This window comes from Simochromis diagramma, unplaced genomic scaffold (assembly GCF_900408965.1).
Source record: "Simochromis diagramma unplaced genomic scaffold, fSimDia1.1 OVJJ01000802.1, whole genome shotgun sequence".
Taxonomy (NCBI): Eukaryota; Metazoa; Chordata; class Actinopteri; order Cichliformes; family Cichlidae; genus Simochromis; species Simochromis diagramma.
The window spans coordinates 13,526,902-13,551,919 of NW_024387492.1; the positions used below are offsets into that span (position 1 = coordinate 13,526,902).

The following is a 25,018-nucleotide window of genomic DNA, read 5'->3' on the forward strand; positions in this document are numbered from 1 at the left end:
ATAAAGCACAAGTCCCCCTGAAAAGTGAGAGTCAGGAATACGGCTACTTCCATCTTTCACATACAGTTTATGATATAGAGTAATGGAGGAGGTCAGGATGGATATGTGAAGCTATAAAACAATAGCTCTTTCCACAGGAACTTGCTGTTTGTTTCCTGTTTCAAAGCTTTGTGACACACATACTGTAACCACACTGGCAAATGTTCTTTAACTCAAATAAAGCATCCGTTTTTGAACAGAAAACAAACCTTTACTCCTGCACTGTGACATCATCACACGATAATTTATCTATTTTTTAACTTGTGGTTTGCGTGAGAAGCAGAACAGGAGGTGTGTCTACCGCTTGACTCTGATTGGCTACTTTTTATTGCACCACTCTTTAGGTTTGCCCGCTCACTCTGGGAATGGAATTATTTTAGACTTAAATACATACTTGGCTAAAAATTGGCTTTGATTTTCATTATAAACATTCAGAAGTACATCTCTATATGTTTAACAGGCACGTGGGACCGATCTGTGAGGCCTCGTTTTTCTGAGGAACCTGTTGTCACGGAATCTCACCCTCGTTAGTCTGGAAATGAGGACGAGCAGGCTATGACAGGATGCAGGCCGATCTCATTATGGGAGGAAGCTGCCTCGCTGAAGCGTAACGGGACAGGCTGGGATGATCAGATGGAGGAAGTGGTGGCTTGGAAAAAGGTTTTCAGGGGGCGAGGGGGGGTTAGAGTGGCACTGCAGGCCCAGGTCAGCCACAAACACCCCCCCCCCCCCGCCCCCCTCGCTCTTCTTCTGTGTGCCAGCCTGGCCTCCATTGTTCAAACCCTCATTAGCACCAGTTAGAGAAGAAGCTGTTGTGGATGCGCTCCCCCACCACATTCACAGCAGAGCCCTCAAACCGGGACGCAAACTGCTTCTCCTCTGCTTTGCCAAGTGGAAACTGTAAACTGACAACACAGACTACAGCACAGGACAGCAGAGGGGTCGAGGGCTTCCTCTGGGATCTGAGACACCAGGATGGACGGTTCAGATTATGGAATTGGAGCAATGAGGAGAGGAAGCTATGATGACGGTGCAGCTTCACTGCATCCCGTAAGTATGCGCCCATTATTTACTCGCAAAGGTGATAATCGTGACAATTTTGTGATATCAAAAAGAAGAGTTATTTTGATCAGTTCCTATGCGTCTGTGAGGGGTTTATGATCAAAGACGCAGAGAGGAAATACAACATCACAACACTGACTGACTGCTGAAATGTGATTACATGACAGAAAGTGGGTGAGTGGGAGGGTTCAGGTAAAATTGGTCGTTCCAGATGAGGTTCAAAGGCGTGTGGCAAGTGAGAGGTGTAGCGATGTAGCCTCTCAGAGCTTCCACAGAGTGCAGATGCAACAGAAGCACGAAAAGCTGCAAGAAAACATCTACGAGCCTTTCAGGTTTACCGCAGTTTGTTAACTGATTATTCACTGATTTGGCCGGATCTTCATCTAAGTCAAAATTAGATAAACCAAATAGCTTTATAATACGGGAACAGTTACATTTGATCTCTAATGAAAACCTTAAACTTCAAACTCTTCTGTTTAAAAAGCGATTAACAGCTCGCTCAGCTTAGCCAGGTCCGTCAACAGATGATGGACCTTCATGAAAGAAAGTTTGGTAACAAGCAGTCAGAAGGGGCCAATCTTAGTGTCTAAACCTGCAAATTTGCATCAGTGAGGTCTCTAATTTGGCCAAAAGGTGAATTTAGGCAGGTCTTTCCAAAGATGAGAGATCCTCACAGCAGAAATATGTTAACCCCATTTTAAGGCTTGAAGTTGAAACGGCCAATCACAGGGTCTAAACCTGCAAACTGGCTTATATGAGGTCAGCATGTGTGCTATGTAGATCGGGGCAACACACAGAAGCACTTTAAAAGTGCCTTTTAATCAATTCCATAACATAGAGGACATCATTGGATTTGGAGGTTTTGATTTATACAATTCAAGTGAATTCAGTTTTGTTTATACAGCGCCAAATCACAACAGGCTGGCTCTCTGCTCACTGCAGTTGCCCCCATTGATGAGTATTTTTGCCCTCACTTTATCCTGAACCCGAGCAGATGAATCCGCTTTACTGTGAAATGGCTAACCATAACCCAACCTACACTTCAACTCTCGCCGTGGCAAGAGTATACACAAGGCATCACCACACAAAATGCTGTTTACAGAGGAAATCGCATCTTTTTGTGGCAACTGCTTTGTTTCCTGTCTCTACTAAGCAATGCACGCTTGTTTCTTTGAACTGTGATAATAATATTTCCGGATCCGACACCTATGATCTCTCCTGGATAGGCTTAGGCACTCAAAACTATTTGGTTTTATACCCAAACCTAGCCAAGTTACAGCCATAGTAATAAAAAGCATTAATTTATCGTTTCCCTGGTAACAAGAAGCTTTATTAATTCTTAATAGAATGAATATTGAGTGCATTGATATTCTTATTCTTATTGTTGTGATCAAGAGAAATTAGCCCCACATGGACCCTCCTCTGTAAATATCAAACGTTCGGTAATGGAAGATTTTCCCAACAAGTGTGTTTAAGAAAACAGCCGAGCGTGAGATACTTCAGAGGGATGGGTGCGGTTGGTCTATTTGTTGACTGTGAGAGAGAAATATTATCAGCTTTTCCAAAAAGAATAAAAAAAGTGTTTATTAGACTACTGCAGAGACTAAAAACAAAGCAAATCTCCATTAGATGGGACCTACAGCTTGTTAATGGTGACACTTTTGGCCACGCTCCCTTAGTGGCGTGCATTTGTGGTTCCAGGATTCAGGTAACAATGAGCCTCTGTGTCCTCCGTCGCGTCCGTCATCAGTCGGCGGACTTTGTGCGCCAGCCTGGCTCCGAGCTGCAGGGACAGAGGCCAGAGAGAGACACTTTGTTAAGAGTTCCAGCTCTTGTTTGTTTTGTGTTGTTGTTCTCCTTCATCTCCAACTCTGCTTCATCCAATTTCTCAGTTTGTCTGGCAATTAGAGCGCAACATCATCATCAGCAGGAGCCATAACAAGGATGGAGAGAGACTGTTTGTTTTCCTTCACGCAAATGAACAAATGTCCAAGTGCGTCGGAGTGTTACCCAACAATTATTAGGCAACTTCAGAAGTTCCTCTAAACTCTTCAAATGCATTCAAAACTCCCCAAAGAAAAGCTGTTTACAAGAAAAAGGTAGAAATAGTAGAAATAGACTATTCATCCATCAGTGCAACTAAGTAAAAGAAAAGTAAGTTAAGGAAGATATACATGCGTGAATAAACAAGCAAATAAAAGAGAAATCCTCAAACACAGAATCAGATGGACTGCTCTGAATATTTCAGAAACAGCTGATCAGCTTCGATTTTCCCACACAACCATCTCTAGGGTTTACTGAGAATGATCTGAAAAAGAGAAACTCTCGGGTGAGCGACAGTTCACTAGGTGAAAATCTCTGGTTGATGTCAGAGGTCAGAGGAGAATGGGCAGAGTGCTTTGATCTGATAGGAAGGCAACAGTGACTCAAACCAACTCACAAGGTATGCAGAAGAGCATCTCGGAACACACAGCACATCAAATTGTGAGGCAGATGCGCTACAACAGCAGAAGTTCACATGAGCTCACTAAACTGGACAAGAGCAGATCGGAAAAATGCCATCTGGTATGATGAGCCCTGATTTCTTCCCTGATTTCTTGTATTTTGTAATGTAACTTGCTGTGAACAACATGAAAGCACGGATCCCTCCTGGCTTGAGTCAACGTTTCAGTTTCTTGGTACACTTTAAACTCCTTAATGCTAACTGGGCATTATTTAACCACCGCATCCTGTCTGAGCGTGCCGCTGACCATGTACAGTGTAATCACCTTCTGATGGCTGCTTCCACCATCATTACACACCATGAATGTTTCTAGCACCTTGCACCTGTGCCACGAAGAATTAAAGGCAAACAGGGAGGTCCAACCCTGTAATACCAAGATGTACCTAATAAAATGGCAAGTGAGTGTCTAGCTGTTATGTTGTCTAACTTTTCTAGTCATATTAATAGATTTAAAATGATCAAAAGTGTTTTTGATAACCCAGGAAAATAAATATTTTTTTGTATCTGAACTTTGTAAATAAATGTGCCTTAAATCTAAAAAATAAAATCAAACCTTGAGACAGAGGCGTAATTTCCAGGGGGGTTAGGGGGGTTATATTTACCCAGATTTATTTATTTATTTAGACAGAGATCTTGCCCCCCCCAATGTTCAGCACAAAGTTACGCCGATGCCTTGAGAGCAATAAAACAAACCTTTTTAATACTCAAATCAGTGTTTCATATTTGTGTCCAATGACTTGTGTCGACAATTTTATCACCTGAAGCAACTCTTTCAGCGTTTTCACCGTTCACGTGAGATTTGTTTTTATTTGCAGATCGTTACACGGCCCGATGCAAAAAACCTCAACACTAACTGCAGTGAGAAAATACAATCAGGCAATCAGCGTCCTAAACTACCGAGATTGAAGCTGATATGTGATGGAGGAAGTGTTTGACCCAGATTTCAGAGCTCGTATGTGTAGTTATGGCTTCAGTTTACCTTCGCTTTCCACACAGATTCTCATTGGCCCCTCCTTCATGCAAACACGTGAGACGTATTCAGTGCACACGGTGCTGATTAATTTCATGGAAGCGTAGTCTTGAATTTCAAATCCTCTCTCGGTTGTCCTTTGTCACGAGAAAAAAAAAAATCTTATTATTGCACACAGATGTTTGGCCTTCAATATAGATGACAACTGAACCACACAGGAACTCATTCCTACCTTTGGCTATCTCGTACAATTCCTTATATTTGAACATTGTATATTCTGTGCTAAGGCACTTGAATCCTTCAGTCTTCAGAAGAAGCCTTTATCTGTCCCCTACAAACATTTATTTGTCCACATGTATTCACTTGTTAGAGCAGAGAGGGACGACCTTCTGATTGGAATCCAGAGCATTATGCAGGATTAAGTTCAGTACTCAATACTTTAAGCAGTGAAATGTAAAATTCAGCCTCTGAAGGGTGGAAATTGGTAAATGAAAGTACTTTGTGTTGCTTGCTTTCATTTCTTTTCTTGGTAAATGTATTTACTTTAATGGACCCTCTGACTGAGCAGCTAGTTTAAGCGATTAAGCTGCCTTTCTTGAAGCTGTTCCTGTACTCGTTTGTCTGCAGGTGGAAGGTCACCAGGGAATAAGTTATTTCCTCAGTCTAAATATACGCTTCACTGCAGTCACAGCTCCGCCATCTCTGCCATCTCTGATTGCGGCCCAATATAAAGTGTATCCGTTATTAAATTTCGCAAATCAGCAAACCTTCTCTTGCGGTTTTCTTCCCTGACTGAAATGCTTCTGTATCTCTTGTGTCTTGTCAGCGAAATGTTGACAGATATGAGTTAATGATTTTTATTTTCCCGGCAGACACAAAAGGTTTTGTTTATCTATCACTTCTGCTTTCTTACAGCACCTCAGACACTTGGCTCAGAGACGGCGCTCAGCTCCATCCCTGGTCTTTGGGAAGGCTTTGGGGATGCCATGGTCCCCTATCAGGTGTGCAAAAGACTCTCTTATTAGATGCATTTACACATGTGCAACCGTTATTTTCTTGTACGGCCTGGAGTCATTTTAACACACTCTGATCATAGTGCTGTACGCACAACAGTGCCTTACAGTTTTCTGCTGCGACAGTCTCTGCACAGCTCAGCATAACTCGTAGGGAAGGAAGTGTGCGCTAAGTAAGGCTGTGTAATTATCTGATGCACAGTTATGTATTTGTTTTTATGATGGAAATGGAACACTTAGCTTAAAAATGTCAAAACATTGAAAAAAAGTACTGTTTCCATAGCGATTAAGAGGGTAAGTAGCAGTAAAGGTGCAATCAAATGCGTTTGATTAACTGATTAATGGCAAGTGTGCTGGAGCATTCACTACAACCTTCCCAGAAGTCAACCTGGAGTGCAGAGCACCATGTTTGGAGAATTGTATTGTATTGTCTACGCAAACACCTCATACCAGCTATCAAGCACGGTGGTGGAAGTGTGAGGATTTGGGCTTGTCTTGCAGCCACAGGACCCGAGTAGCTATGAATCATTGAGTCAGCCATTAACTCCTCTGTCTACCAAAGTATTCTAGAGTCACATGTGAGATTTAGGTGACAGAAAGCTAAATCTTAGGTGAGATTGGGTCATTCAGCAGAAGAATGTTCCCAAACACAGTAGCAAATCTACAACAAAAGATAAAACAAATCCCCGCAAACCTCAATGACCTGAAGCAACAAGTAACTGGTAAAATCATACAGAAACATACAGTCTCGTGAAGCTTTCTTTTTCACTTGGCTGTCTGATTCAGTTTGACCTAATTAGAGAGTCAGGCTCCAATGTTTAGTCAAGTCCAAAATTCAAAAATCAAAACAGCAATCACAGGAAGAAGAAGTAGCCTCACTGTCGCCTCCACCCTATAGATGGCAGCACACTCTTCATTAGAGAATAGCCTCACACTATTATACAGACAAGCAAAAAACTAACTTCCCCTCCATCCCGCCACGTGTCACGCTTTGTCACCCTGCAGGCCACGCTGCCTACTCTGTTCAGGCCACAAACACAGATGTCCCCACGGGGAATTACACAGCAGGGTTTTGAAAAAACAACGTGCACATGTGCTGTGGCTCCTCACCTCGGCCATGACCGGGCTGTGAGGGGCGAGCAGCGTGGACGATATCGATCTGTCAAGGAAACCTAATTAACCGGTTATTCTCGCCCATAACAAGTTGACCTTTTTGAATAAATCAACAGCAGGTCATTACCAGCACCTCCTTGTTTTGACAGCACAAGCAATCAGTTCAATATGAAACTAAACAGCGTGCTTCCAGATATTACTACAGCAACATCTTAACTCCTGTCCCTGAGTTTAATTTCATGAACCACAAAAGGTCCTTTCTATGTTTCCCGTAAAGCAGTTTCTTTCAGTAATAACACTGGATGACTGATTTTAGAAGCTGTGCGATAACTGCTTGCTGAGTGTACAAGAAGCCAAATAATCTCTCAGTATTTTAAAACAGAAATTAATTCACGGCTACAGCTGCTATTTTAAACACGCTGAGCTCATATCCTGAGGGGTTTTAGCAACCTGCGGACATTTTTTTGGAATAATAACGTAGCTTATCTTATCATTGTAAGCTTAGGCCGACAAATAACCTGAAATGTTTTCTGAAAACGTTGTTAAATAGATGGAAACGTGGCCTTAGATGAGACTCAAACATAGAAAACTGAATAATTAAAATATGTTGTCAATGCAAAGCTTTCTTTTTTTTTTTTACTCCTCTCAACAAACCCTCAGTTTGACAGTTTTTTTGTCTTTGGGCATTTCAGACACGTGGGCTTTGATTCGGCTATAAAATTTAACCTTATAACGATCACACTCGTCAGACGTTGTCATGTGAAGACCACCAAAGCACGCAGTGGGCGATCCCTTCAAAGCAGAAAGAGAAATGTCAGACACATCCCACTCTCACACATTCAACTAATCAACGCGCAAACGCAAACACACACACACACATCAGGCATTTCCATGAGGGGGCTGGACTTCGTGGGTGTCAGTTTCACTATGGTGGGACTGCCACTGACGTAGAGTATACCTCAGCATGAAGAGGCAGAACCAGACATATGCAGCTATATTATTTCACAGAGTTAAGCACTATGTTATTATTGGATTCTACATATATATGTGTTAATGATGTAGTGGGGTGAAAATACAGTGTTAAATCAAGCTGTGAATCATAGTTCTAACGACACTGAATCAATAGTTTTATACTTATTAAATATAAAGATGTTTAAAGCTGAACATATTTAAACACCAGGCTCCTGAGTTAGCTAATAAGAAATGCTGTGCGATGAAAGCAAAAAAAACCCAACCCCTCCCCCACGTGACTGTTTCAAAATAATGCTCTAGTTTATTGCTTAACTAAGAAAAAGTACCTTCAATTCACTGTATCAGATTCCCATTTTCGACCAGTTTTCACGTCTTTCTGACACTATATACACTCACAGGCCACTTTATTAGGTACACTTTGCTCGTAGTGGGTTGGACACCCTTCTTATGCTCAGTAACACAATGTGTAATTTAGTGAAGCAGCTATCAGAATATTGGTATACTGTGGTCATAAAGGCACAGACATAGTCAGTAACAATAATCAGGTAGGTTGTGGTGTTTAAACATCACTCAGTTGCTCAGTTGTCCAAAATGTGCCAAGAAAATATCCCCCACAACATTACACCAGCAGCAGAAGCCTGAGATGTTGATCCAAGGTAGGTGGATCCATGCTTTATTGTTGTTCATGCCAAATTCTCACCTTACGATATGAATGTTACAGGAGAGACCAAGACTCATCAGACTAGGCTGAGTATTTCTGTTCTGTTGTCCAGTTTTCGTGAGTCTGTGTGAATTGTAGCCTCAGTTTTCTAGCTTAGATAATATCAGTAACACCTGGTGTGGGTGCGATCTTCTACTTCTATCTTCTATCTTCTTCAAGAACCTATGAGTTGTTACTGTTGCACTCTTATCAGCTGGAAGCAGTCTGACCCCTGTGACCTGTGGCATAAAAAAACAACAACATTTTGGTCTTTTCTCCCCATCCTGATGCTCAGTTTTGAACTTCAGCAGGTTGTCTTGATCATGACTGCATGCCTAGATGCACTGAGTTGCTACCATGTGACTGGCTTGATTAGATATTTGTAATAAGGCACAGTTGAACAGGCATGATTACATCTCTTATACCTGATTTAGACCATCTACCTCACAGGGTCACTGTGAATGGTTTACTTCAGTGCTGCTAAATTTGGACTTCTGTGTAATGAATGGAAATATTAGTACATAAAGAATATGTAAAAAAAAAAGAAAAAAAAAAGCAGTAGAACAGTAAAAAAAACAGTGTTGCCCACCTAGCTTGGTTAGCAGGCTAGGTCTGTGTTAGCTTTAGCGGAGCAGCTGGCTTAGCTTTGTTCAAAGTTGATGTTTAGACACAACAAAATACATTCATGGACCTGTGTGCCAAGTAGACAAATATCTAATCTAGCCTTGTGCCTTCAATTTTAGTCCACAAAACACAAATTTAGGTTCATTTTAACCAAGCGCACCTAGCTACAAAGCAAAGCTATCTTTTGCCTGTGTAGCCTGGCTAATTAGCAAAGCAAGAGTAGGTAAAGTGATTTCTTCTGATTTTACATCAATATTTACTAAGAAAAAAAAGTGGTCCCAGTCTGTAAAACTTATCTTTGAAATTTAACAAAAACAAAACAAACAAAGCAGTGGCATGCTCGTGCTAACACACTTTTACTATTGCACTTCTATGGTTTATCCTGTTGTAAGTACAAACACAAAGCTTCTCCCACAGTTTATATGCCCGTAGTTAATGTGTCATCTCCAGCAGTCAGGGGAAGTACCTCTACTATAACAATTTGAATTTCTTCCCCCGGACCAAGTGGGACGATCAACCACTAAATGTGGTTTCATATGCATTTAGAACAAACAACTCTTACTTGCTCTTACTCTCTTGTCATCTTCACAGGCTCACTCTAGACACAACAGGGAGGCAACAACATGAGCATGCTGGCTTTTTACATTCATTTTTTGTTATCTGACCGCAAATATTTGTGTTATTTGTACATTAATTCAGTGCGCCCCAGGGTGGCTGTGGCTACAATGTAGCTTACCATCACCAGTGTGTGAATGTGTGTGTGAATGGGTGGATGACTGGATGTGTAAAGCACTTTGAGGTCCTTAGGGACTAGTAAAGCGCTATACAAATACAGGCCATTTACCATTAATTAACACCAGTAGTTAGTCCAGTGAAGTAAATGTGACAAACTCCTCCATCCAGGTAGATGGCATTTATGAAGAGTAAGAGAAAACCAGCGTCTATGCATAGATAAGAATATGTGAGTCAGGTTTTAAGTTGTGTTGGTAAATGTCATTTCTGAACAAATAACCAAACTTTAGTTAGTAAGTTGATATCAGACCACTTGTCTGTAAAGAATAAGATGACCTTATTGATCCAAGATCAATCAAGCAGGGTTGGCGATGCCGTTATGCACACATCTGACATCTATTCTCTGAATTAGAGCATCATTTCTGCTCTCTGTGATATTTGGAGGAGGAACAGCGCTTTGGAAGAAACTGATCAGACAAATAGTGGTTTATTGTGTTACCCATATTGGAAAATAACCAGAAAACACAATAGCAGTGACAAATTTAAGTTTTTAGGATATTATTAGGATATTATTATGTTATATACCTATGTGGTATGTGACTTTTGTTGCCATGATGCCAGGTCTCTCTTAAAGCATCAGCTTCTAAGTATGCCACTTGAAAAACATGCCGTAGTCCACTAAGTATTAGTAATGTGACCCTGTGGTGTTATTTACAAGACAGTGTGCCTACAGAAAAGTTTCAGAAACGAGGGGTGGGTGGCTCAGCAGGCTCTAATCATCCATTTTTTCTGCACTTACGCTGTATTTCCTTAGAATTCAAATTACTTATTATCGCAAGTAGCTTAAGAGTAAAATTAAACATACATAGCGGTAGTTATGGATTCACTAACTCATTCTTCATTTTCTGGTATGTCCTCTTATGACAAGGCAGTTTCATGCATACCAATTCACATCTTATCCATCGGCTTTCATACGTTTCTGGTGAAAAACTTATGCAGCGTGTTACATATGAATTATACATTTCTACGGAAATTTGTTCTCCTGAAGTGATTAATATTCATTTTTAGCAGAAACATCTGGAGACAGATGCATAAAATTTAAGTCTGATTCTGTTTTAGTAGAAACTCATCTTTTTTTTAGCCACATTTACGATGTTGTGCATATTCCTTTGTGCATGGTTCCTTTTTTTAATAAAAAATAAATTCATCAAGAAGCCTGGAAGAGTTAAAAAGAATATATACATATACTTATACAGTCAATGGCCACTTTATTATGTACACCTTTCTAGTACCATGTTGGGCTTAATTTTGCCTTGAGAACTGCTTTAACCCTTCGTAGTGCAGATTCAGCGAGGTGCTGGAAACACTCCTCTGTGATTTGGGTCCATATTGACTTGACAGCATCACATAGTTACTGCAGAGTTGTCAGCTGCACATCCAGATGTGAATTTCCTTTTCAATCACATCCCAAAAATGTTCTATTGTCTTAAGATCTGGTCACTGTGGTGGCTAAATGCACCATTATACTTCCGCCAGCAACCTGAACTGTTGATACATAATTTCATGTTGTTTATGCCAAATTCTGATCTGTCCATTTAAATGTCACAACAGAGATCAGGAGTCATCAAACAAAGTTTTCTTATATTTAGCCTCAGTTTCCTGTTCTTAGTTGACTGGAGTGGCACCCAGTGTGGTCTTATGCAGCTGTAGCCCCTCTGCGTCAAGGCGCTCTTCTGCATATCTTGGTTGCACTGAGTATTTATTTGGGTTGTGGTTGCCTTCCTATTAGCTCGAAGCACTCTGGCTATTCTTCTCTGACCTCTGTCTGGCAAAGGATTCAAAGATTTTTTGAAACAAAAAAGGATTTGAAACAAAGGATTTTTTCTTCCAGAAAACTGCTTTTAACTTGATGGGCCATTCTCTGTAAACCCTGATGAGATGGTTATGTGGGGGGAAATCCCAGTAGATTAACCGTTTCTGAAATACTCAGACCAGCCCATCAGTTACCAAAACCACAAGAGCCACATTCAAAGTCACTTAAATCATCTTTCTTCCCCGTCCTTGGCTTCAACTTCAGCAGGGTCATCTTGACCATGTCAGGTGCTGGGATTGGCTGATTAGAAAGTTGAACGGTGTACCTAATGAAGTGGCCGGTGAGTGCATATATGAGTTTTTGATATTTATCCTGAACTACATCTAACTTTATTTTTCACCTGTGCTTCACCTTATCAGGATTGACTTACATGTATACGCCTATTCTTCTATGAAAAAGTCATATTGTTCATACATCAGGCTCCAGCTGTTAAACTATGCCATGAACCTGATCTTTCTCAGATGCAAAATCAGTCTCATTTCCATGTGGAAATCACCATATTTAGACTCGTTCGGCTGTGGGTTCTCCCCGTCACCCACTCCTTTTTTTTTTTGGTGTGTATCCTCTGGCTCAGGGAGGAGGCTCCCTGCTGGGTGTCTGTGGAGCAGAGTCCATTTGTCCTCGGCCTCGCCAGCGAGAACGGAGAGCTGCTGCTGGACGAGTGCGTTCAGGTCACCGAGGGCTCAAAAACCAGGGAGAGACACCTGTTCCTCTTCAGCGACGTGATTGTCTTCGCCAAACTCAAGTAAGATATTATTAATCTAAAACCCCAGCATTTTAGTTTGTGATGATCAGATATTTTCAGGAATGTGTGTATGAAACCCAGATAGTTTCTGCTTGTAAAACTGGAGATTTTAAAATAAATCACAACCAAGGAAACTGCCACTGTGTTGTTTTAGCAACTTTCTGTTGAAAATCATCATGTGTTTGTACAGTAGGAATGGGAGAGCGAAAGAGGAAGTGAAAACAAAATGTGTATTTTTGGACTCTACTCGGAGAGATGGGGAATCTCCCAGCAACAGACATTGTTTATGAGTCGTTTCTCTTATTTTAAATTAGTAGAAGAAGAGAGTTGGGTGGTTCCCTTAGAGTGGAGTCACATTAGGGGAAACTCAACAGTTATTTTAACCTTCGCTTCAGCTTTGAAGCGAACAACGGAGCTGCTGGTTCAATACTCTCACAAGTGCTTGTGTGGCTCAAATCACTCTTAAAATTCTTCAAATTTGAAAACCCTGAGATGTTCTGAACATTTACTCACACCTTTTCTTCACCATTAAACATCCTAGTTATTGTTTTTCCGTATAAGTAAACCTCTGTTTCCTTTCTTTTTTTAAATGTAAACAGCATTTAAATACACCTTCAGGCAATCACTGTTTACATGGCTTAGTCAGATCAGATCTGTTTGTCAAACACGGTGGAAGTTTTATACCTAATGAGTGGGAGGACATCACACTCATCTCTGTACCACAACCTGCCTACTGTTCCTGTAGACACACAGCTGGCACACCACTGTCATACAGCATAACAGCCTTTTTTGAGCCTATAAATCTATGAGATCATTACATCTAGAGATGATTGTGTGCTACTATTATTCATTATGTGTTTGCGTGTGTGTTTTTTAGTTTGCTGTGAAGAAACAGGCACACAGCAGGTGTCGGAGGCCACTTTTTCTCATTTCTCCTACAATGTGAAACAGCCCATCTCAGCGTTTCAGCAGCGTGTAGGTGGATGGTGAGGTGGAGGTGTCACGAGCACACCTGATTTTTGATCTGCGCTTCGAGTTCGGGCCAAAGTTTAGCTCCGCTTTGCTGTTTACTTTCACTTTCTCACTCGTGGTCTTGTTAGGTTCATATTCAGAACCACTATGGCTAAGGTGCAGCACAAAACCTGGTCACTTAATAGTCAGGAGGAGATCGTATTTTGATGTCAAATGCAACCTTTCAAACAGTTAAAAACACGTTACACAGCTATGTTGTGTTAGATTCCAGTGGTGGTAACTCTATCCAGTTCACACAGCTTTTGTTTATCTTTTAAGATGTGAACCCAGATACCAGGCACGTTTGGGGAACTTCTGATTCAGCTGTAGCATGAGCAAGACTTGAGAGGCCCAGATGTTGCCCTAATGTGAAAAACCGCCCGATAACTGACCTGTATAAGGTGCGCCTGCGGCTGAGAGAGTGCATCCAGATTCACTCAGAATCAGTGGAGGCCACATATGGGTCGCAAGAGAACTGCATACCACATTTGGGCCAAATGTTCATTGCTATCAGGTCATCGTAACAGCTTACACAAAAACAACCTTTTCATGGGGAGGACAGTCTCAGAACAACAACTTATGTAACAACACCTTTAAAAAGTCTCTAAGTTGTTTTTGTTTGTTAGATCTATACCAATCTAATGCAGAGTGTGCACAGATGGGCTGTGTTTAAACAGAAATGTAAACTCAAGCGCCAGACTCCAAATTAAGAACACGTCACAGTCCCACATAGAAAACTTATTAACATCACGGATCTCTCATTTAAGTAGGTGTCTGTACTCTAGAGGATTTCATAACTTTACATGCCTATAGTTTGCCTATAAATGCTGGCAATTTTCAATATGTGTTATTGTGATGAAATTATGACGACACACTTTGTGTATTTATTGTAAGATACTGTTGACAGAAACTGACTTTGGGCAAACAGTACTGGCTGAAATCTGTCAAATTCTGCCAAATCAAAACAACAACAGCTGTGCACATAAACAGCACCCATGTTTACTTCTATCAGCGCATCGCTTCTCTCCTTCTGTTTTAGTATCGAAACACCTCCCAGCTCCTTTTTTTTTTCTTCCAAATAATAATTCCTCTCTAATCTCTTATGAGTCACCTTTTCTTTTTTAGATTCTTATTTGTCATAAACTTGTATCTATTTTAATAAACTGGGGGATGATCGAAATCTTGACCCTTTTTTTGACACTTAGCATGTGACCATTGTTGCTTGACCAAGTGCAGCAATCAGTCAGCAATTCAGGTGCAAGAGTAGATCATTGATTATTTCGCAGAAATAACCAATGATTATTCGCATGAAGGACCAACTTTCAAAACAAGCTGTCACAGGAGAAATTACGGCTTTTTTTTTTCTCTCCGTGTTTTTATTTCTGTGTTCAGTGCCAATGTTTTCACAGAGAGGAAATGCGCTATTTCATATAAAAGATATTTTTTCAATGGTTTCACAGGAGGGAAGAAAATCAATCACTCATCCAAAAATTATGGAACTGAAACCTGCTTTGTAATCTTGAGAAAACAACACGTTTAGAAACAAATTAATGAAAATTATTTAGAGGAGTGTTGGTTTTATTTTTATTCCCGTTTCGACAGGTCGCCTGCCAGCTACCGACTGAAGCACAGAGTCAGTCTTGAGGACGTCTGGCTTTACAGTTTCGAGGATGAACCGGAGGAAGAGGATGGACTGATTGGTGACATTGACCTCAGGCTGACCCTCATCCTGGCCTGGGATCTCACGTTTTGTCTGGTGTGTTTCCGGTGAGAAGCTCCCCTACCCCTCCCGGCACACACAAACTCATACACACAGTGAATGACTCACATGGAAATGGCCAAGCATATTTAGTGTTGAGTCACTGATTCACTGTACGCTCAAATACCTGGGTACACGTGTCTAAACATCACAGCTCACATGTGGATCTTCATTTGATTGTTGCTCTTCCTTCTTAATGGTAAACCTTTAATATTGAAATATGTAATCTAAATAAGGCAGCACAATGACACACCACGAGGAGGTCCTGGGTTCAAATCCTCCATCTGGTCTGTTTGTGTGGGCTTTGCATGTTTTCACCATGTCTGTCTCTGGGTACTCTGACATCTTCCTACAGCCCAAAGACATGCAGTTAGTGGGGTTAGATGAATGAGTTGGAGGTGTGAATGTGTATTGTTGTCTGTGTTTCTGTGTTAGCCCTGCAGGCTGTACCTGGCTCTCGCCATGTGGCAGCTGGGGAAGGCTACAGAGCTCCGTGATCCTGAATTGGATAAGCAGAAGTAAATGGATGGATAATCTCAATAAAGAGGCGTCAAAGTTGAGTTGACGAAGGGCCACAGTGGGAACTGAGAATCAGATTAGAGACCAGACTTAATTTAATTGACTGTATAGGCTTCTGGTTACTATTAGTCAGCACAACAACCTATTTCACAAGCTTAAAGAGGACAGCTGTTGGCAATATGGAGAATTTAATAAAACAAAATATATTTACGGTCTAAAGTCAGGGCTCAGTGGTAGTGTGGCAAGTTTATTTGAAAATAAATTGCCTCTTGGCAAACAGATACACACACCTCTCAGAGCTTAACCTTTGTGCTGCCATGCTGTGCAAGCTTTCAGGCGCAGTGGAGCTTATCCTGTTTTTTGCTTAATTCAGTATTTGCATATGTCGTAAACCACAGCTGTGAGTAGATGGAGTGAAATTTGATGAAAACCAAAAGTAATAAATGGGCCAGAATAAAATTTCCAAAAGGCCACATGAGCTCTTCAAGAAAAGATTACAGAGAGACATCAAGGCAAACAATCTGTTAAAGCACTGACGGAGGAGAAAATACGAGTGTATTGCAATATAAAAACACTGTTGCAACTATAAGCTTTCTGTTTCTTATTCGGCAGACTGCTTTTTTTGCCGGTCATTCAGTTTATGAAATCTTCCACATATGCACACTCGTGCATATGTAGTAAAAGGTCAGATGATCTGTGTCCTTCATGAAATAGGGAAGTGGCAAGTAGAAAGTCCGCAGAGTAGCATCACAAGACAAAAAGGTTGTAAAATAGGAAGTGTGGAGCTGGGAGGGAATTAACATCAGATGATCTTTATCTGGAAATGCTGGCCTTTACAATAAAGATAAAACACATCAGATGCTTTATGTCTAGACACTTCCATTGTTAAAGGAGTCAAAGTAGATTTTTCTCTCTTCAGTGAATTTATGATGAAGAGCACCAAACGGCACTAAAGTCTAGAAATGCTTCATTTGGGGCAGTCACTCCCACGTTTCTCGCAAACTTATTAGAATCAAACCAAGAGCCGTTTCACAGCTGGTGCTGTATTCCAAGAAAGTGATGAATGCACTAGTAGGTTTTGAGTTGTTTTGTTTGAAAATGAGACGATTTGTTTCTCTGATTGGATGCTCGGACTCTGGTGATGATTCAGTGTGTGAAACTTTCACTCCTGCTCACTCACACCGAGTCGACCGTGGATCCCGTGAGAGGCCGCGGCCTCGTTTGTTGACACTTTCCCGTCGCCTGTGCGCAGACAGTTTTTAATTAAAGCGCCTGGCATTAAATCAGGTCATGAAAGGTGAAAGCGCACAGGTGTATATACGTAGGCTCGTCTATTTCGTCGGCGTGTTTCCACTGATGGACACGAAGCCACAGCAAGCATATGAGGAAGTGGAAGATGTCTCTGGTCGGGGCCCGCCGTGACGTTGCTTCCTGTTCCCATGACTGAGTTACACTTTCCGACAGAGCTGTTAAAAGACCGCGAGGGCCGCACTTCGTGTCATTCCTCCCACTGTAATCTGCCGGCTTGTTTCAGTCGCTCTGTGTGGATTAGTAACTCATACCATGCCGTTATTTTGCCCACAGCTCGCCTGAGGTGAAAGAACGCTGGTTAGATACTCTTCACAGGTAAGAACAAGATCATTGTTTATATCAGCAAACTCTCGCAGGCGCTCTCCCATTTATCGTCATTCATAAAAAGCATTGTGAAATTTTTCGATCACTTCTGCCACTTATTGTAATTATTCTGCACATATTCATATCGGCTTCTTAAGTTATGCAAACATCGAGGCAGCATTTGTAACAATGTAAAACTGTATTTTTTTAATAATCTTTTGAGGCTCCATTGAACCACAATAACTTCATCATTTTATTTTTTGTTTTACTGCTTTATAAACTCAAAATTCAGACTTGATAAACAGTCAGTGAGTGCCACTCCTCTAAGTGTTTCATCGTCATTGCAGAAAAATTAAAGAAGCAAAAACGAGGACCGGTTCTTCTTCTTTTCCTCCAGACGTCCTGATGAAGGTGCTGAGTGGCAACATCACAGTAAGTCTCGCTATCTGCTCCGCCACATTTCTTTTTAAAAATATAAACATTTTTAAGACCTGTTATTAAAGAAAAACTACTCATTTCTGTCTCCCACAGACCAAAACTCTAACAGGAGGTGGCATGGAAGAATTGATTGAGTTTCCACTCGATGTAAGTAATCCCAGTTTTTCTGGCTTCTTATGGTAGAAAATGTTCAAAATAGACACCTGCTGGTAAAAAACAGCTGTGCCTCTGCGCTAACGCTCAGTGGACAGTTGTTACATAATAAACATAGTATGTTAAATGCAGAAAGTGCAAACATACTGATAAGTTGCACAATTGATGCAATAATTATATTAGAATTCTGAAAATAATTAGAAATCTGTCTTTTGAACATCTAAAAGACTAATTTAACATTTGTTCATTCACGTGTTAGAAGGCGTGCAATTTGACACAAAAAAAGCCACAACCCCTCCCTTGGCTACTGTTGCATGCTCGTGTTCCTCTTCCACGTTGCTCACCATGCCACTTTTTCTTTATTTTGTCACCAGGGCAACGCAAAGATCTGCGCTGTGTCGAAGCAGTTGAATAATCAAGAGGAGAGGCAGAGACAGCCCACTGGTGAGTTTGAAAATCTCTTTACGGTGTTTTTTTTTTTTTTTTCTGGTGGGAGGGAGGGCCTCGCTAAATGTGCCATGTGCAGAGAAGAGACCAAAGAGAACAACCACAGACGAAAGGAAATCTAGCTGATGATAAGAGAGAACGAGTACAGAAAGCTTGTTTTTGGCACTCGGGGCTTTGACTCTTTGCACGTCTGCCTTTGTTGCCGTGTCTTATGAGTATAAAATGTTAAATGGATAAAACATTTCTGCTCCTAACAGACACCAAGTGGAACGTGGTGAGGAGGAGGCTGTCAAAGGGCCGCAAAAAGCGACCAGAAATCGAAAACAAGATTCAGCTGTTTGGAGAGCCCCTCCACAAGATATGCCCAGACGATTGCTCACTTCCCAAACCAGTCACAGTAAGTTGCCCTTTGATAAATGTCAGAGTTGATGTCATATCAGTAGCTTAGCTCACTTTGAGAACTTTCTGTGCATTGGTTTCAAGATGTTAGCAGCCTGTGTTTTAAAATGATTTCTTAATGCTTTGAAGATTGAAAACAATATGATAGCATGCGTGCACGCACAAACGGTGCACATTAATAAGCCAAGACAAAAACACACACACACACATGCAGAGCTGCTGTGTTTGTGGGTGTGTTTTTTTTTTGTTTTTTTTAATTCATATATGATAATCTCATCTTCCTTCTCTCCTGTCCTGCTTCATCAGGAGCTGCTGGTGCTGCTGAGGAAGAAAGGCCCCTCCACAGAGGGAGTGTTTCGAAAGCTGTGCAACATCAAGAGCATGAAAGACATCAGAGAGCAGCTGAACAGCGGCGGCAGTGTGGACATGGGCGAGCTGCCCGTCGTTCTGCTCGTCGGACTACTCAAAGTACGTTTGCATACTGAGAGGCGCTCGCACTTCACATGTTCTGCGCATACTATTAGCGTTACCACGTATGTGCAAATCCACGATTAATATTAGCGCTAAAGTACTTTCTACATCACTGATAAAGAAGCATTACGGCTGTAGGTTATTTTAACCACTGCTACCACAACGGCCACACTACTACTGCTTTACCCTCTGCTATAGTTTCTAAGAAAGCAGCAGTACTTCCTTGAATATGTTAGACCGCTTGACAAAGAAGCTGTCAAACAGGTGGTCTTGATCATATTTAATATGCTAGTGCACAGCCTCTAATATACATGTGCCTAATCAATGCCTTTCTCCTATTTATAGAGTTTTCTGAAGGAGCTTCCTGGCAGCCTGCTAAGATCTGACTATTATGACAAGTGGATGGCAGCTCTGGACATTGAAGACACCCAGCAGAGAACTCTGGAAATCACAAAGTAAGCAGTCGATGTCTGCTAATGAGCCTCGGCACTGCCCGTTTAAAAAACAAAAAACACAAAAAAAGAATTTATATGTTTAAAAAAATAGTTATGTTCTTTTTTTTCATGACTGGTTTTGTGGTTTTGAGGGAAGTTTTTAATCATTCCATATGTTCGCTATACAATCCGACCGGAACATAGCCCACTTCTCTTTTTTAAGTCTGTCTACTGTTTTAAAAAAGGAAGAGACTCTAAAAAAAAGAGCGGCAAGCTAACCGTTTTTTTTTTTTTTTTTTTCCTTCCTGCTTCTCCTTTTTTTTGCTACCCGCGAACTAGGGTGGTAGATGATCTCCCTGGGCTGAACAGACTCCTCCTGCAGCATCTGATCTGCGTCTTCCATCACATCCTGGAGAGCGCAGACATCAACAAGATGGATGCCTACAATCTGGCGGTGTGCATCGGCCCCACGCTGCTGCAGCTGGATGACACCTCGCTGGAGGAACAGAAGGAGAAGATGCAGAAGGTAAAAAGATGTGATATGAATTTACTTTCTCACTTTGAGCGCTTTGAAGCCTCGCGGCTCACAGTGCAAAAAACCTCAAGCGGTTTCATAAGTGGGAGTGCACTAGCACATACTTAGGTGCTAATAACAAGCCGAGTATTTGGACCAAGTGAAGCACTGAATTTGTCTACAGAATCCCTTGACTTTGTTGTTGTTATTCATTTTACTAATGTTTGCTTGTCTTTGTGTGATTCTCTGCAGGTGACAGATCTTACTCAGTTCCTGATTGAGAACTGTGACATTCTTGGAGAGAATACCAGAGTCTTACTGGACACAGATGAAGGTAAATTAATTAGCAAATAAAGCCCCCAATAATGCTGAAAGACCTTTATGGGCCTTTTTTACAGAGGTAAATGAGATTAAATGGATTCTAATCATGTCTTCCTTTCCTTGCTCGACAGACTCTGTCTCCTCCCAGCATCAGGACTCTGCGTATGATAGCACCGACCCAGATGGCGATGCAGAGGTGGGAGAGAATATCATGTCCACGTCTACAGAATATGGCTCTACTTCTTCATCCTCATCGCCCAGCCCCAGCACGACAACCTCTTCTTGGTCCGATGCTGTCTTCAACACAAAGCCAGAATTCAACCGCCGGTGCTCCGAGCCCATCATCCTCCTCTCGGACGATCTCAAGGGCCTGTGCAGCCACGCCAGGAGCCACGAGGACTGCTCCACAGAAAAGGCAGATTTTGCCGAGCAGCCTCTGAAAAAGCAGATCTCCGATGACTCCTTCTTGCTCAGAGGCCGTAGCGTAGCCAGGCCAACTATGCCTTTCTTAAAATTGAACAACTCCAATGGAGATCTGCAGCCCTTCATGGGCAAAGACTGTTCTTGCTCTTCCCTCGAAAGCACTACCTCTAACCATTCAGAGAGCTCTGTTTTCACCAGTTCCCCAATGGTGTCACCAGGATGCTCGAGGAAGGCAAACGCCAGCAGCCAGCCTTCAGTGGCTGTTAAGGGACAGCAGGAGATTTCCAAACCACAAGAAAGGAAGCGCTCTCAGTCCATGAGAGTTGCCACTAAAGTCTTAATGAGGACCAGGAGCTTAGGAGCCTTTACCAGAAACAGCCAGAAAAGAGACTCGCAGAAGGAAAACGCCTTCCCCTGCGAAACCCTCCAGGAGGACTTACAGAGCGAAGCTGATCCACCGGCCGAGCCTGTGGATAGACCACGCCCTCTGTCTGCGATTGAAGTTTTCAAGCATGTTGACAGCAGGCAGCCCTGCAGCCCTCCATCATACGAACAGGCGGTGCAGAATGTGGGTCCCCCCCCACAGTATCGCTCATTGACTGTAAAGGAGATGAGGAGCAGGTCTCGTCCATCCTCTGTAAATTATGACTCTAATCCTCAGTGCATCCAAATTCAGGAATGCATTCCCCAGGAATCAGACATTGTCAATCTACGGCAGCCTTTCCGCCAGAGAGCCATGTCGGAGTCCGTGTCGACGCGTCAACACGATGTCGTGTCACGGAGATGCAGCCAGCCTGTGTTTGAGGAACTTTCCTATGCAAAGGAGTCTTACGTTTGATTGACTTAATATCTGCTCTGCAGATTGGATTTTGTCACAATCTGCAAATGTTGTAGACAGAAATAATTCACAGGCATGAGTTACTGGGAGCAAAGCTGAAAGCCAGCAGCAACCCAAGCTTGGTGCAGTGTTTTTATCGTTCACTTTTTCACTTTGGATAAATGTCAGCTATGTGACGCCTTTATGGCTGCACATTCTCAGTAGTACTGTTAAGAGTACAAGTATTAACTTCGGTGTAGTTACGATGATAGATATTTAGTCTATCACAATGAAGCTATGAACACAGTTTGCTGTGGAGAAAATATGCTACGAATTTCTATGTTTCGTCTCAAGTGTTGTTTGTTATGGTGATATTTACCGTATAGTATAATATATGTTCACTATGGTTTTTGTGTGTTTGTTTGTTTGCTTTTTGTGAATCTAATTCACTTTGCATATTTCTTCTTCTTCCACTACATTAAAGCACTTTTCTGATAATCTTTTTTTTTGTATTTGTATGCTGAATTGTACATAAAGTAAGCTAGCAATGTATGTAATCTTTATCAATGAGTGTTTTGGTGCCATAAAACGTCTGGTTGAACAGTTTTAAGTAACAAAGTAAAAAGAATATAAGAATGCAATAAAAACAATTACAAACTAAACAAGTTCCTGTCTGTGTATCTGTGACCTTCACAAATGCCTGTACATTTGTTTGCTGCTAAATCACCCTGCAGTGCAATCATTAGTGTCTAAATTAATGACAGAAAGGAGGAGAGTGACTACTTTGGCCAGAGTTCTCTTTTCTAGACATGTTGCGTAACGCACTAACAAGCTTCATTGAGAGAACAGCGTGTTCTGGCACATATGCTAAAGCTGAAGGAAACCAGATTCTGTCACATGGGCGGATTTGGTTTTTCTGCGAATTGCTGTTCCTCTTGTCTGTGACTGCAGATGAGCTGATGCCACCTCTCCTTCCTCCTTTCTACGCGGTGTTAACACTCTTTCCTTCCTTGACGAGCTGATTTTCTTGTCTAATTTTCCAAATTTAAACTGATTGAAAGTGAGCCTGATTTATCCAGCTGAATACTGAACACCAAGACAGACACACAAAAACACACAAAAAAATCATCATAATCTGCTATACTGACAAGCAAGTGCATGCATGCACAGAAGTGGTGTCAGTATTTTGACATTCAGTGTCAAATATACAAACTATAGAAATCAGATAAAGGCAACTTGTGCAAATAAAAAAGTTAGAAATATATATGTGACAACAGAACTATTCAGTAAAAATGTGAGGATGTGCAAAATGTAAACTGTGCATGAAAAATATGCATGCATGAAGAAAATAACCCAGAAAATAAAACACAGATATAGGAGGAAGCTGATGGACAGAAGCCTCCTTCCACAGGGAAAGAACTCAAGAAGTGCATGTTCACTTTGGAGGGTTCAGCTTGAACAGTTCCCCACCAACATTAGGTGTCAAAGTGTTTGGAGACTAAACTGCACTGGAAAAAGTTTAATAATTGTAATGAATGCTTTCAGGTTAACAAAAGCTAAGCATGTGCCGCAATTCAGGAGATTATTATTCATGCAAAGGATGCGAGTCTCTTGTTTTCTTCACAGGTATTCCAGGTACCACAAAGTTCAGGCCGATGTTAATACAGGTAACTCTTTGTGACTTTAACTGGCACAGACTCAGGTGAGGATTCTCAGAGTCTCCACAGGTTTGAGCTCAGGTAAGTGCTCTCTGATATCTGCAGGTTTGTGGGGGCGAGAGCGGGCCAGGTGGGGTTCTTTGTCCAGGACAAAATCAGTGATAGAGAAAGAAAGGTAAGATAAGTAGCAAAGCAAAGACAGAGAGAAAGGGAGAAGGCAGTTCAAAACAAAGGAGGACCGTGACATTAGTGTCCTGCAAGTACTTTTATTACCCATTTCCATAGGAAAGCACAGAAAAACAAAAATCAACAGCAATCATATGCTGTAGGCATTCACATTGACTCCTGTGTCATATGTAAGAGACAATTGTTTAATCTATAATCTTTTAGCAAATGGCGAACAAAAACAGGAAGAACTTGTGTAATACAACAAGCCACAAGCCTCAAAAACAACCAGGGCTCTATTAGTACCTCTCTGACAGTCCAACTCTGCACATTCTTTGCACGATTCAACATTCTTCCAAAATGTAGACCTCAGTTTCGTTTTTTCTTTATTGGGGTATCTGTCGAAGGATCTCCACATAAGAACACGGTGGCTCTGTTTCAGGTTATTTCCAAACCCCCAAACTAAGATGCTGCTAGTAACATCAAAAGGTTTGATAACAAACAATTATGCAATAGAAATCTTTTGATTTGCAATGAAAGAAATATGTTGTCTTCATTTTAAAAGTCCGTTTTTAAACTCTACTGTGGAGGAAGCTGACAGTCACTAGCACGGCGTTCTGGATACATTTGTTCAGCAGTTGGTCACTTGTTTTTTTTTTTTTGTCTTTAAAAGGTCAGAAAATATAGCACGCGAGGCTGCACCGCTTTGAGGTAAATGCTAACATCAGCACGCAATCGCCACAGTTTACAGTGTTCCAAGCAGCGTTTCTAGTCAGCACTTAACATGAATACAGCAGAGGCTCATGGGAGTGTTTTTAGTTTTTGCAGGCTTTTGGACTTGTTTTGGGAAAAATCTGAAAAAATCAGAATCAGTTAGTAGCGTTGGTCTTATGAAAGCCTGTCATCCTGTAGTTGTTGAGACATTTCAGTCAGATTGACAAATTACTTTCAAGTCTTGTGGAAGAAGGAAGCAAGAGTTACAGTACATGAAAACATGAACCTGTTCTTAAATAATCCTTCAACTGGTGGATTTAACATTGGATAATCTTTCTCTTATCCATTTCAGCGTCGCACGGGGGGCTGGAGCCATAGGGCGAGAGGCAGGGTATACTGTGGAGGGGTCACCAAGCTAACGCAGGGCTAACACAGAGAGAGACAGACAAACATTTGCACTCATATTCACACCTATGGGCAATTTAGAATCACTATTTAACCTTACCCACTACGTGCATGTCTTTGGACTGTGGGCAGAAGCCGGAGTAGATAACAAGAATCCACACAAACATGGGAAGAACAACAAACTCCACACAGAAAGCCCCTGGCCAGTTGTTGGATTCAAACTCAGGACCTTCTTGCTGTGAGGCAACAGTGCTAACTACTGCCCCACCACACCATGATTAGAGTTATTACACCTAATCTGATATATCTGTGATTGAAAAGACAGTTTCATTAATATTTTATCCACAGGTTAAATAAAAATAGTCCATGTGTTCTTGATCTTTTCTCTATGTGGGATCTTCTTACTCTGG

General features: G+C 41.5%; 1 protein-coding gene across 1 annotated transcript; it reads left to right on the top strand.

Moving 5' to 3' along the window:
* The first annotated feature begins 907 nt into the window (after positions 1-907).
* On the top strand, positions 908-22,328 carry tagapb (T cell activation RhoGTPase activating protein b). Its single transcript, XM_040016894.1, has 14 exons — positions 908-1,089; positions 5,490-5,575; positions 12,176-12,346; positions 14,960-15,124; positions 17,220-17,261; positions 17,597-17,681; positions 17,781-17,834; positions 18,215-18,284; positions 18,545-18,684; positions 18,993-19,154; positions 19,503-19,612; positions 19,931-20,117; positions 20,358-20,439; positions 20,558-22,328. The coding sequence occupies exons 1-14, from the start codon at positions 1,015-1,017 to the stop codon at positions 21,685-21,687; spliced, it is 2,559 nt and encodes an 852-aa protein (XP_039872828.1). The 5' UTR covers positions 908-1,014; the 3' UTR covers positions 21,688-22,328.
* The last annotated feature ends 2,690 nt before the right edge of the window (positions 22,329-25,018 follow it).